Source organism: Ictalurus punctatus, chromosome 14, assembly GCF_001660625.3.
Source record: "Ictalurus punctatus breed USDA103 chromosome 14, Coco_2.0, whole genome shotgun sequence".
NCBI classification, from domain to species: Eukaryota; Metazoa; Chordata; class Actinopteri; order Siluriformes; family Ictaluridae; genus Ictalurus; species Ictalurus punctatus.
In genome coordinates this window covers 21755725-21769162 of record NC_030429.2, presented here as the reverse complement: position 1 = coordinate 21769162, position 13438 = coordinate 21755725, and the positions used below count along the sequence as shown (strand labels likewise).

The 13438-nt window shown below is 39.5% G+C and overlaps 1 protein-coding gene across 1 annotated transcript; it reads right to left on the bottom strand.

Annotated features, from left to right (window-relative positions):
* Nucleotides 1-4365: 4365 nt before the first annotated feature.
* tph1a (tryptophan hydroxylase 1 (tryptophan 5-monooxygenase) a) lies at nucleotides 4366-12839 on the bottom strand. The gene is made up of 11 exons (XM_017484635.3): nucleotides 12564-12839; nucleotides 10552-10689; nucleotides 9835-10018; nucleotides 9067-9167; nucleotides 8786-8853; nucleotides 7293-7489; nucleotides 7017-7152; nucleotides 6256-6382; nucleotides 6030-6125; nucleotides 5720-5853; nucleotides 4366-5342 (listed from the first exon to the last, which is right to left on the bottom strand). Exons 1-11 carry the CDS (start codon nucleotides 12657-12659, stop codon nucleotides 5168-5170), a joined length of 1452 nt encoding a protein of 483 aa, XP_017340124.1. The 5' UTR covers nucleotides 12660-12839; the 3' UTR covers nucleotides 4366-5167.
* Nucleotides 12840-13438: the final 599 nt, after the last annotated feature.

Sequence of the window (13438 nt, the reverse complement as noted above, 5' to 3'; positions counted from 1 at the left end):
GTGTTTGTGTTGAGGTTTTATTTTGTATTTATTTATTAATTAAAAGCGAATCGTAAACCAGGCAGTGTACGTGGTGATTAGTTCTAAATTGAAAGTCTATAATATCAGAATATGTTTCATTTCAGCAAATGACTTGAGTTTTTAAATTGATATGGAAACGAGGTAACTACACTAATCAGCCATAACATTAAAACCACTGACAGGTGACGTGAATAACACTGATTATCACGTTACAATGGCACCTGCCAAGGGGTAGGATATATTTATTAGCAAGTGAACAGTCAGATCTCGAAGTTGATGTGTTGGAAGCAGGAAAAATGGGCAAGCGTAAGGATCTGAGTGACTTTGACAAGGGCCAAATAGTGATGGTTAGACGACTGGGTTAGAGCATCTCCAAAACAGCAGGTCTTGTGTGGTGTTCCAGCTATGCAGTGGTTAGTACACACCAAAAGTGGTTCAAGGAAGGACAACCGGTGAACCAGTAACAGGGTCATGGGCGTTCAAGGGTCACTGATTCGTGTGGGGAGTGAAGGCTAGCCTGTCTGGTACGATCCAACAGAAGAGCTACTGTAGCACAAACTGCTATGATGGTTAATGCTGGTTATGATAGAAAGGTGTCAGAACACACAGTGCATCTCTTATAAATCTTGAAGGTGTCATTTCTCATCCTAGCTGATGAATGTATGCTACAGTATCTCAATCAAATGGACTTTAGTTTAGCATCCAATCAAGTTTATCAATGTAGAATAAAACTAAAAAGAATTGCATTAATTTGTCATCTGCTGTGACTTTCTCATGCTACACAATGTAGTTCGAGTTATTCGTGTGTGTTTGAACATGGATAATCCACCAGGCTGCAGTGTTGAACTTGAGGATGAGTGCTCCTGCCACTACCTCAGTGAAATGTTTCATATGCCAGACTAAGCAAATACTATAAAATACGATGTCCTCTTTCATTTCCTAGAAGGCATCCTAGAACTCATCTAATAATAAAAAAAAAAAACCATGTTGATGTAAATTTAGCTAATTTGCTAATATCAGCTGCCTATAGTTAACTTTTATATAATATTTAATATAAGCTATATTTAAGTTTTCAAGTTTTCAATGCCAGAGTAGACTGGCATCAATTCCAAAAGATAAACATAAATTGGCAAGGCAGCAAGTCAAATTCGAGCTAGTGGTTATTTGCAGGATATATTACTTCTGATCAATCTTTAGCAAACTTAGAGTTAGTCAAGCATATGCCCTGCTAATTTAAAGAGACTCAGTCTGTGAGACTGAATGATGTTTACAGGCAAAACAGAATTTTTACTGCACTCGCTGGTAGTTTGGTGTGCACTGTGCAGGCTTTGGTTCACTTTCAGGATGGCCATGTTCACCTGTTTTGGGATTTATACTCGCCGTGTCCAAACCATGTCTAATAAACTAGCCATGCACTGGATTTGTTCACTTTAATCTGCATTCTGCTTCACAGAAGCCTGTTTCCCAGCCTTAGTTCCAGCCTGGTTCCCAACAACGCTTTCTCAGCTTGGCTTCTTAGTCATCGCTGGGATGGACATTTCTTATCAGCAGCTTTTTTATGGCTGCAGCAATTGGGTCAGGACTCAGAATTATGGTCTAAATAAACCAGCCGATCGTGCTGTGTTTGCATCGGCATCACTGTAAAGTCTGGAAGTTTATTTCAAAACTAGATTGCTTCTCTAAGATGGTTAATGCCAAGGCAGCAGACACATTGCTAGTGTTTGTCCTTGGCTTTCAGGAAGTCTACATATTCTAAGCATGAGTGCAAGTCTTGTAGCATTGCTCTTTGGAGCCACTCATTAGAGCAGAAGCTGTGTATAGTGGAGCTGTGTATAGTGGAACTGTATATAAAAATCGCTAGTTCTCAAACACAGGGGATGTAGAAACTCAGGAACTAATTGCAGTTGAGGGAATATAAAGAGGGGTTAGTGGAGAAGACTTGGCTCCAACCCCAGTTTGTGTTAACAAACTGGTTAATGTAGAACTCCAGTTATGAGCAGCTTCTCAACACACTAGCAACGCTTAGCTACAGGACCATAGGTTGGTTAGTTAGTGAAGTGAGGGTAGATAAAGAGGAATCATTTAGAGAGTGCAGCAGGCTGGCCAATGGAACAAGCTCCATTGTAGACATGGCAAGCCGCTTAATTGTGTTAGGTGTTCGGAGGCTGTGGGACTGAATCCAATCCCCAGCTGAGGTCTTACTCAATATGTGGGAATCAAGAGAAATTCAACTCCAACTCCTGTATGTGTGTTAGAGGAACCTGGCTGACTTTGAAAGCTCGGTGTTGGAGAGTGCAGTATGGTGAGAGAGAACTGCTATATTGAGCAAACACGTATTTCGTATTTAGCTAACACAAAAATCGTATGTGGTGCAACATTATAATTGCATCCCAGCCAGACCTAGAAAGGCTGCATATGGATGACTGTATGCATAATTGTGATGACACTACATGGCTTGCATGGTACGTAATCCAAGCCGAATGCCATTTAACATCTGAAATCTAGAGTCAAGTGACTGATTTTGTGAATGAATTTTAGTCCATCTGCATGATCAGGACATTTGTGTAGCTAAACACCTGCTGATGGGAATCTCTGCCCAGCAGCCAATTGTCCAGATAAAGGTGTATGCACAGACTCTGCCATTGCAGGGGGCTTAAGACATCAAGACATCAACTCACACAGACTTATGAACAACAAAGATGACCCAAAGGGAAGGGGAACATCGATCTGCTGATCTCAGAGCATTTGATATGTGGAAATGCATCTCCAAGACCTACAGCCATGACCGGTCATCTTTGTTTACAACTCGCATGAGATGATGTCTAATTACATCTAATAGCACTTGCATTAAGAGGACCTTAAAAAAACCATGGTATACTTTCAGTAAAATAAATTTTGTGAGGGATGTCAGAAGCTGAAACCACTGCAGCAAGCTTATAAGTTCGCAAACTGTCTGTGGTTTCATTCTGGCTGTTGGTATCATATACAATGCAGTCAAACCTAACTAAAATAAAAACCTAATACAGAAACTGTATCACAGTTCTGACATCTTGGAATTGTGGAAATCCCATCAGTGGAATAAGATGGAATATTTCAACAGAAAAAGAACATTTAAAGCTTGAAATTTGAAAAAGAAATGTCTAGAAATAGGTTTAATAATCGTATATTTGGTTTTGTGATATATTATAATAGGAAATACTAGAGAGATTTGTCTACAGGGTGTCCCGAAACTCTCTATACTTCAGGGAAATGAACACTTTTTAGAGAAATGTCATCCAAAATTTGCTTAGTTTATACTTAGTTTGTATTATTCTTACAGTTATGCCCAAAAGTTTGCATACCCCTTGCAGAATCTGCTAAATCGTAATACTGTTACCAAAATAAGAGGGATCATAAAAATCCCATGTTGTTTTTTTATTTAGTCCTGTCCTGAATAAGCGATCTCACATAACAGATGTTTACCCATAGTCCACAAGATAAGAAGATAAAAATTACCCCGTTCAAAAGTTTACACACCCTTGATTATTAATCCTGTGTGTCGTTACCTGGATGATCAGCGACTGTGTTTATGTTTTGTGAGAGTTCTTCTTGAGTACCTTGTTTGTCCTGAGCAATTAAACTGCCCACTGTTCTTCAGACAAATCCTCCAGGTCCTGCACATTCTTTACTTTTCCAGCATCTTCTGCATATTTGACCCCTTTCCAACAGCAGCTATGTGATGTTCAGATCCGTCTTTTCACACCGAGGACAACTGAAGGACTCGTACACGACTATTACAAAAGGAGCAAACATTCACTGATGCTCAAGAAGGCAACACGATACATTAAGAGCCAGGGGGGTGTAAACTTTTGAACAGGTTGATCAGTGTAAATTGTTATTATTTAGTTTAAAGATCTTTTTTTTTTTTCATTTAGTACCGCCCATCAGACGGTAAATAAGATAGTTACATATCTCCCAGAAGACAAAATAATAACAATTTACACCGAGCACAACTGTATATATTTTTTCAGATAGCCTTTAAGAATACCTTTGACAAAAGAAGAACGTATTGAAATCGTTCTCATTCATGGCTGGATCAGGAAACATAGCAAGGACATCACACACGACACTGCTGCCAAACTTATTAACCAATTCAAAAAGACTGAAAGTGTTGAGGACCGAGAAGTGGACGTCCACCAACATCTACTGATGAAGACAACCGATATTGTGCTGGAAAACACGGTCCCCATATGTATAGAGACTTTTGGGACACCGCTGTATATATATTTTTTGCAGTAATGGCCTGTTTGCGTTGCATTTTTGAGATTCAGAAAGATACACACATACACACACACAGACACAGTGTGGCATTGTTACAAAAATAAGGAATTTTATTTAATGACCTCTTCCGCGACTAAATTCACATTCATCTAGCAGTTTAAAACCTGCATTGTATTGCAGAAGGACTGTTTTACATCACTCATTTGGTTAGCTAAGCATTCTTGACACTCACTTGTAAAAATGACCCTTAAATTAACATTGACATATTTACACAAATAGTTGTCATTCTAAACGAGTGCAAGCTCGGACTGTATTAGTAGACAAGAGATCAGACATGACAAACAGCAATGCGAGATAGAACATATATAAATGTAGGAACATAGTATATAATCATCAGGTTCAATTGAGTTCACAGAGACAAAACATTACACATGCTCGTCATTTCCCTCACAGAGAAAAAGCCAAAAAATTATACGAACGCTATGAGATATACAGTAAGCTCATAATAAAGAATAGAAAATATCATTACACAAAGGAGTTCAATGACTTTTACACAAAAAGCTGTAATCGCAAACGCATAACTCTGAGCAGAGCCACCATAACGTTATCACAATGACATGTCCGGAGAGAAAATAATAGTCATGTGCAACGAAAAATACATTTTCTTTAATATCCTTGCATAAACCTTCAACACTGAAAGTACAATTAACAGCAAGGTGCGTCATTTTAACGGCTTTTGCTTCTTCTTTTTTTTACACACATAGTTAACAACAACTCGTGGAATTTCCTGTGATTGCCTTGAAAAGAATATAATAATGCTGAAGCATTTTGAAAAGTCTTATATAAAGATATAAAGCGGAATATATATTTCTACGGGAACAGTTATTCAAACGCCGGAGTGTTTATTGAGTCTGTTCAGAGCGTCTCCCACGATGTCCAGCTCGTGTCTCAGCTCCTCCACCACACAGTTGATGCTGGTCGTGTCCTTCAGCACATCCACACTCTGAGTGTAGGGGTTATAACGCACCGTAAATGGTCGCTTGACTGTCTTTGCAAACTCCCTGAAAGATGAAATCAATCAGAGTAAAGCATATTGACAGCATATAGATGCAAAGAACAAGTCAATGAAATTCAGTAACGTCAAGTCCAATGACGGACGATTCACTGCGGGAAATGTATCCGACATTTGCTATTATAAGATATAAAATAAACCAAATATAAGATTATATAAACAGACATTTACAGATATATTGTACTGGCAGATGATTCTCCTAATATTAGCTGCCAAAAGGACAAGACTATAGATTGAATAATCTTATTTTTGGTTTATTGTAATCTTATAATAGCAAATACTAGGTATATTCAAGATATTTTCCCGTGCTAAGATTGCAAAGTCATTTCGTTTCAAAGTCTGTTTTAATCTCTGCATCCTGCATACCTCATTTGGACTTTGGCCACCTCGAAGCTCTCTGATATAAAATAGACCTCCTGGAATGTTGTTATAATGCACTCCTGTTTGCATGTGACTTTGGGGTCAAAGGGCATGATGCAGGCGTTCCCTGACAAAGCATGCTGGGAGAGAAATGTTCTAATTAGACAAGCAGCATGTGCAGGTACTGGAACATCACAACAGCGTATTTAAAGACAGCTTGAAGAGTTGTCAGTGTAAAATAGTTTGAAAAAATGTATAGCGATCATATACATTTGATCGCTAGGACGAGACAGACAGTGAATAAGTCAAATATTACCTTTAGCTCACTGATGGAGGACAGCAGGCCTGCACCATATGCTCTCAGCTTCCCTTCCTGCTTACAGAGTCCAAACTCCACGGTGAAGAAGTAACACTGCGTTCAAAGAGAACGTTCAATAAATATTCATCTCTAGACATGGTACTATTAACATTGAAAGGATTTGCATATACAAAGCGTGACATAAAATGATCCTTAAGTATCCATAACTAGGCTTTTTACTCACAGTGGCTAGTTTCTGAATTTCCTCATCGGATACCCCAAGTGATGCAAGTCCAATCTCCTGACTGAACTGTGCGAAGCTGGGCTCTGCCAGAAGAGGCACGTGACCCAGCAATTCATGACACGTGTCCCTGAAAAACACATTGTCTTTAGTGCTATTCTAAACTCATACCTTCCAGACATAGTAGGACTGTTGTTTGTAATATTTCGTCCTCAGCGCTATGTGAACTTTCTTTACTTGCTTAATCATTTCGAACATCTGGAACGTGTTGTAGCAGGTAAAACAGTTTAGAAACATTTGGCTGGCTTCTTAACTAACTTGATCATCTAAGACCTCAGCATTTACCACTGTAAAGTCTTTTTTAATCACGTCCTTGTCTCGACCGCCCACAGATTCTCATCACCGGTAACTCCCATGATCCTCTACCAGGTTTCTACCAGGTTCTTTCCTGATCTTACCCACTCTTTATCACCTGCACCGTCCCTAATTTATAGATTCGTTAGCATAGTCTCTTAGTCCAGTACTCTCAGCATCCTATATTTTGATCGTTCGTTTATTTTTTCACTTACTTGCAACTAAACCCTGCCTGACTTATTGACTGCTTTGTTCTAGTCTTTAATAATGTGTTTGCCAGTGGGCCGTGACTAAGTCCGAGTTCTGGTTTGCCAATTTCAGTAAACTTTACCCCAACTTAAATTCAATTTTAGTGCTTTCATGGTCAATATTTACATACTGAGATATTAAATGATGCCGTGTGTACTCACGGTTCAGGTGTGTAGAGAGGGTCTGAGCTATGACGGACGTACTGTGTGCAGTGGAACACACGGAAAGCCAGTCCTGCCAGGAAGTCTCTTGGGGAGAGATATCCTGCCACTGGTCTTATGGTGAACCCTGTACGCTCTGAAGATGCAATAATACAGTCAAAATATTTCCAAATAAACTGTGGACAAACTCTCTCTTTCTCTCTCTGTCTGTCTGTCTGTGTTTAACTGTAAATACATTTAAATAAAAGTTTCAGAGTGCAATGACGTCTGTCTCACCTTTCAGGAAGCATGAGATGTCCTCCAGCTGTGGGATGTTGTCCTCGCGATAGCCACAGTACTTGGTGAGCAGAGGTAAGTTTTTCAGATACTCGCGGCAGGCGTGAGTGGGGTAGAGATTATTGAGCTCTCGGAACACCACCCCCCATGTCTTCACCTCCTCCTCTGTAAACTCAATTCGGGGAATGGGGTTTCCGCTGGTAAACGGCGACAGGGCAAAAAAAACAAAACAAAAAAGATAGATGTGTATAGTTAATATCTTAGTTAGATTCTCAAATTGACTGCTCAGAGCATGTTGTTCATTTTTTTTATACCTGCAGCTCTGATCGCAGGTTTCTATTATTCATTCTAAGAGACTTGTATAGCAAATGCTCTATGTAATCTAAGCCTAATAATAAATGCATTTTCAAATCCATTATTTAACAAAGAAAACATATCATTGTTGATTTCTGATTCAGAATGCAGCAGCATGTCTCATCTTCAACCAGCCCAAGAGAACCCATGTCACACCCCTCTTCATCTCCCTCCACTGGCTTCCTGTAGCCGCCCGTATCAAATTTAAGGCCTTGATGCTCACGTACAAGACCGTGTCTGGATCAGCACCCTCCTACCTCAACTCTCTCCTGAAGGCTTACGTTCCCTCACGCAATCTGCGATCAATCAACGACCGACGATTAGTAGTGCCGACTCCTCATGACTCAAGGTCCCTTTCCAGAACCTTCACACTAACCGTCCCTCAGTGGTGGAATGAACTTCCAACCTCAATCCGGACCGCAGAATCTCTCACCATCTTCAAAACACAGCTAAAGACCCACCTCTTCCGTGAACATCTAACTAACCCCTAAAACGCCAACCCCACATTATCCTAAAAAAACCTTACTCTGGGTGTTACACCTCTTCTCAGCGTACTTTGCTTCTTCTGGAACTCAATTAACAGATCTTGTATGATAGCACTAGTTGTATTGTTCTCCGCTTGATATATCGCTTTGCTTGTATTTCCTCATTTGTAAGTCGCTTTGGATAAAAGCGTCCGCTAAATGAATAAACGTAAATGTAAATTTCTATCTGTAACGAAATCTTTAAGAGAAAGTGAGGGGATGAGAGCGATAAGAGGAGCTGAATTGTTTCAAGGACATTCTACAAATGTAACTGAAAAAGGATTTAAAAAAACAGTGATGACTTGTACTTCTTGAATACATTTTTTAAAAATTGTTATCCTTGGCAACTTGCTGTGGTATAAGAGTAATAAAACATGATGGGGAGTGGTGATTTAAGAAAATAATCAAATAGATCATATTAGTAAAGAATAAGACACGTCAGGATGTGCTGTTAGAGTAAATTATTTAATATATTATTAATCACACCACCCTGTCATTGGTTATTTCCCTATAACAGCATGCCTTGTTGTGTTTTACTCCTTACTTATCGTATATCTACTGTAAATACTTCTTACATTAAATACATTACAAAATAATCCTTATCAAGACACTCACTGCTTGTAACTCATAGCCAGATCTGCAAAATATTTTCTCCTTTTGCGGTAGACGTTGTCCTTAAATCCCTGCAGAACAGAAGGATGACAGTGAGGGGAGGAACACTCTAAAGACCGATGTCTAGTTACTCGTAGTCGTAGTAGGTAGATTTTGATATTAAAGCAGCAGAGGATCGATAAAATACCAACACAAGACAGGAGCTAAAACGTACAGCGCATTTATTCGTTTGTGTTATCGTTTAGCAAATCATGCTTCTGTGTCAACTGATTAACAATGTTTACCGGGTGATCTGCATCCAGATCCGAGCCATACATCAACACACGGTTCGCGCACTTATCCAGGTCAGAGATCTTCCTGGGGAACCAGGGGACATTTTCCATTTCTGTGAAAGAATAATCATTTTCATTTATATTCAGTGTACATGTGTGTAATTGTAAACAGTGTCTGAATGAAGATACTGGTTAAAAAAAAAAAAAAAAAACCTGTGAAAATATGTCTTTACAATTAGCCTATTTATTATATGTATGTTGGAGAAAATGTTAAGACTGATTTGAAGAATAAATCGCTTCATTTGTTCAGTGTCCAAGCGGTTGAGCCATTGGAAATGGTCTGTATTTATTTAGCGCTTTTTTAACCTTAGCGGCTCTACAAAGCGCTTTACACTGGTCCTCATTCGCCCATTCACCCATTCACACACACACTCACACACCAATGGTAGCAGAGCCGCCACGCAAGGCGCTAACTTGCCATTGGGAGCAACTTGGGGTTCAGTGTCTTGCCCAAGGACACTTCGGCATGTGGAGTCACGTGGGCCGGGAATCGAACCGCCAACCCTACGATTAGTGGACAACCCGCTCTACCACCTGAACCACGGCCGCCTGCAATTGGTCTGTATCGTTCTTAGTAATAATTAATCATATATTCAGTCATCAGTTTACACAAAATGATGTAAAATGGTTAGAAATTGTAAAGGGGTCCACATAAGTGTACAGTTCGGTCAGACTGTTTACTGTGCTGTTTGGCGTGCAGCCATGATTTCCGGTTCGTACCGCTCTCTTCCGGTAGGCGGTTGTCGGGTGCGTCCAGCTCGAGCACGTTGACGTGTTTACTCAGCAGCTGGATGACGTCACCGAGCTGCTCACGGTTACTGTCACAATCCACCAAGATCTCAAACTCCGAGTTGCGCCTCTTGGACTTTCGGGATTCGATGTGCACAAGGTTGACGTGGTTTTCCTGTTGAGTAGAAATCAAGATTCAAGAACGTTACTTGAATCTTTCTTTGCACGATGAAATCCTCATGGATGGTGCAGTAAAAAAAATAAATAATAATAATAATAATAATAATAATAATAAAGGACAAATAATGGTAAAAAATAAAAAGGAACAACAATATTTTTTAAGAAAATGTGCAAAATCTTGTGCAGATTCAAACCAGGGAGGAACATAGTATAAAAGTAAGAAATATAAAAGACGATCCGATATAAATAACAGTTGTGGTTTAAAAAAATTTATACAGTAAGCCTAAAAGTACGCTTGGTCATATCTGACAGGATAATTTTTTTAAATAATAAGGGTTGCAAAATGGACTTAAATAAGCATTTGAAGACGATGTTTTAATATTATTATTATTATTATTATTATTATTATTATTATTTTAGGGAAATAATTTAAATAGGCCTACGGATGTCAGATGCTTTTCTTGGTTTGAACTCTATCGTACAGTATGACCTAAGTAAGTATTAAAAACAGCGACGGAATAGGATTACCTGGAACAGTTTCAGTGCTTTGACGAGCCCCCCGACTTCATTCTTCAGTGTGAATACTATAGCTGCACGACCCTTTTCTCCAGACACACTCTTGTTATCTTTGTTTTCATCGATCTTAGAAAAGGTTGATTTGTTCATCTGGAAAAGACACCAAAACAAAACATTGTCTGTCTTTATTTGGTTTTATTCTGTTTTCTATTTTACTTTTATTTACTCTGTTCAGCACTTTGGTCAGCTTCACTGTGTTAAATCTGCTTTATAAATAAAATTTACTTACTTACTTACTTAATAAGTACTTATCTTTCTCTCTCTCTCTCTCTCTCTCTCTCTCTCTCTCTCAACAAGACAAAACGTGAAACCTAAATGATAATCAGTTCTAATAGGTTATTTACTCCACGTAGTTCTCCAATAAAATACTTTCGATAAAATACATAATGTTTTTATTTTCATATATTTACTTTACATTTTGAGTAGTCAGAATTTAGTGTCAGTACTCAGTGTTCAGCACCATTTAATTAATTCATTACATAGCCTAATAAATACTTGTCGTCATCTCTCTCTCTCTCTCTCTCTCTCTCTGTCTCTCTCCCTGTCTGTCTGTCTCTCTCTCCCTATGTCTCTCTCTCTGTGTCTGTCTCTACAAACAAGACAAGGCGTTGCCTAAATGATATTCAGTTTCAATAGGTTTCAATTTTCTGCACCTAGTCTTCCAGTAAAACACTTTCAAGAAAATAAATACCATTTCTTCTTTTTTTTTTTTTTACATTTTGAGTTGTCACACTACAGTATCAGTACTCAGGGTTCAGCACGACGGACAGAGCTCACTCACACGCTGAACAGTCTCCAACATGTTGATTATTTTCCTATTCTTTTAGTTTTATCAAGATATATGGAGATTTCAAAAAAATATATATATTTAAGATGAGACACACAATTCAGAAACACGCAGCTCAGGTACTGACCGCTGTAGAGCGCGCAAGCGCGAGCTGAAGCAGCTGTCTGTGCGCGCGCTGTCCCGTCTGTAGCGTTGAGAGCATGAGGTTCACTTTAACCAGCACGAGTCTCCTTACCTCAATCCCATTTGGAGTGCGAAGAAGGCTATTAATAACATCGGCTTACCTTAATCTTAACACGGATTGTGGTGCAATTAATCACTGTTCTTACGCGCATTGCATTTACGCATGCTCCTTAATAGTCCGGATAAAGTAGATTTGGCTGAGTTGATAGGTTCTGACTTTTTATTTATTTATTTATTTATTTATTTATTTATTTATTTTGTAAGTACCCTCACCTAACAGCCTAAATTGCCTCTCCTTTGTTTTTTTGTTGTTGTTGTTGTTTTTGTCTCTCTAAGTTTATCCCCTGCGCTTTGACACTTCCATGTTCCATGTGAACCACAGGGTCTCATCCTAAAATCTGATCTAGCCCAGTGGTCTCCAGCACTCTTCCTTGAGATCTACCTTCCTACAGGTTTCATCTCCAACCAAAATCTAACGCACCTGTAATTTAGATGATCAAGATCTCCCTAAGGCGATGATGAGATGGTCAGGTGGGCACGATTATGGTTGGAGCTCAAGTCTTCAGGAAGGGAGATCTCCAGGAACAGGGTTGGTGACCACTGGACTATAGCCTAATTACCCCCAAAGTAGGTTAATTCGACATCTCGAGTGAAATGTGATGAGTCGTCAGTGCTGTTTTGTTTCTCAATGCATCGACCTTCTTAAAACCTGACGCACGAGGGGTCTGGCCCCAGTGGCTCGGCTTAACGACTTTATTAAAGCTCGTGTCTGGTTAATAATTCGACCACACACACACACACACACACACCAATGCGTGCGTGAGACATCTCAGGACCTACACATCGACTTGAAACGTAAAAATACTGCTTAAGAATAAAGTAGAGTTGACTTTCACGGTGCGTAAAAACCAACGTTCACAAATTGCATCAGTGCGCACAAACCAACCAAGGCAACTCAAACCCGTGCACAAGTCGGACCGCGGCGGAGTCTCACCTCATTGTTAAGTTGCTTTTCTTCCAAACACAAGCCGAGGTTCATGGAGTCGAATGACCTTCCTCTGCGTGGTCCCTCGCTTCTGCTGGAGTACATAGTGAGTTGGCTTGGACGCGCGCTTTTTATTCGGACCCCTGGGTCAGTGTGTTACTCTGCAGGATGGAGTGATGCAGTGGAGGAGTGAACGATGCTACTTATGGACGCCAGTGAGGAGGGACAGGAGGATGGATGATAATCTTCCCCCGCATAGCGAATGGAAAAACAGCAGCACGCTTCACGTCATGGGCCACAAGACCCACGCCTTTGTGTGTTTGTGTGTGTGTGTTTGTGTGTGTGTGTTTGTGTGTGTGTGTGTGCATTTTTAATTTTCTCTTCATACACAAAATGCGTAGTGTAAACGCAGAGGATTTCGTCACCAAATGAGTAATGAGCCACATCAAGAAACAAACAAACAAACAACAACAACAATACAGTCACGAGGACAGGCTATAGAAAATTGCCATAATAGTCAAAACCCTCATATATTCTCTGAATGCATCCTGTGTGACTATAAAAACAAGACCATACAAGTCCTTTATCTGTTTAAAGAGAAATTTGTGTCCTGCTCCATAAAGGTGCAATAGTCAATATTTGTCATTTCTGACTAGTATAAGCAATGGAGACAATTATGGACAGTAGAAATTATTTTTTAAATAATAATAATAATAATAATAATAATAATAATAATAATAGTTTAAGCCATTTTCACAGAAAAGGTTGTACTACAAAGCCGGGGGAGGGTGCAGTTTGGTAACCTGCCTTCCGGTCCGGAATGGTTGTTTGTATGTGCATCCTCTTTACATCCTCTTCAATCATTGTGAGGAGAACTTTGTTAA

Coding starts and splice junctions, on each gene's coding strand:
- tph1a (XM_017484635.3), bottom strand. CDS start 12,659: ATGTACTCCAGCAGAAGCGAGGGACCACGCAGAGGAAGGTCATTCGAC. Junction 10,019..10,551: donor AAGCACTGAAACTGTTCCAG/GTAATCCTATTC, acceptor TCTACTCAACAG/GAAAACCACGTCAACCTTGT. Junction 6,383..7,016: donor CCTCTCTACACACCTGAACC/GTGAGTACACAC, acceptor TGTGTTTTTCAG/GGACACGTGTCATGAATTGC.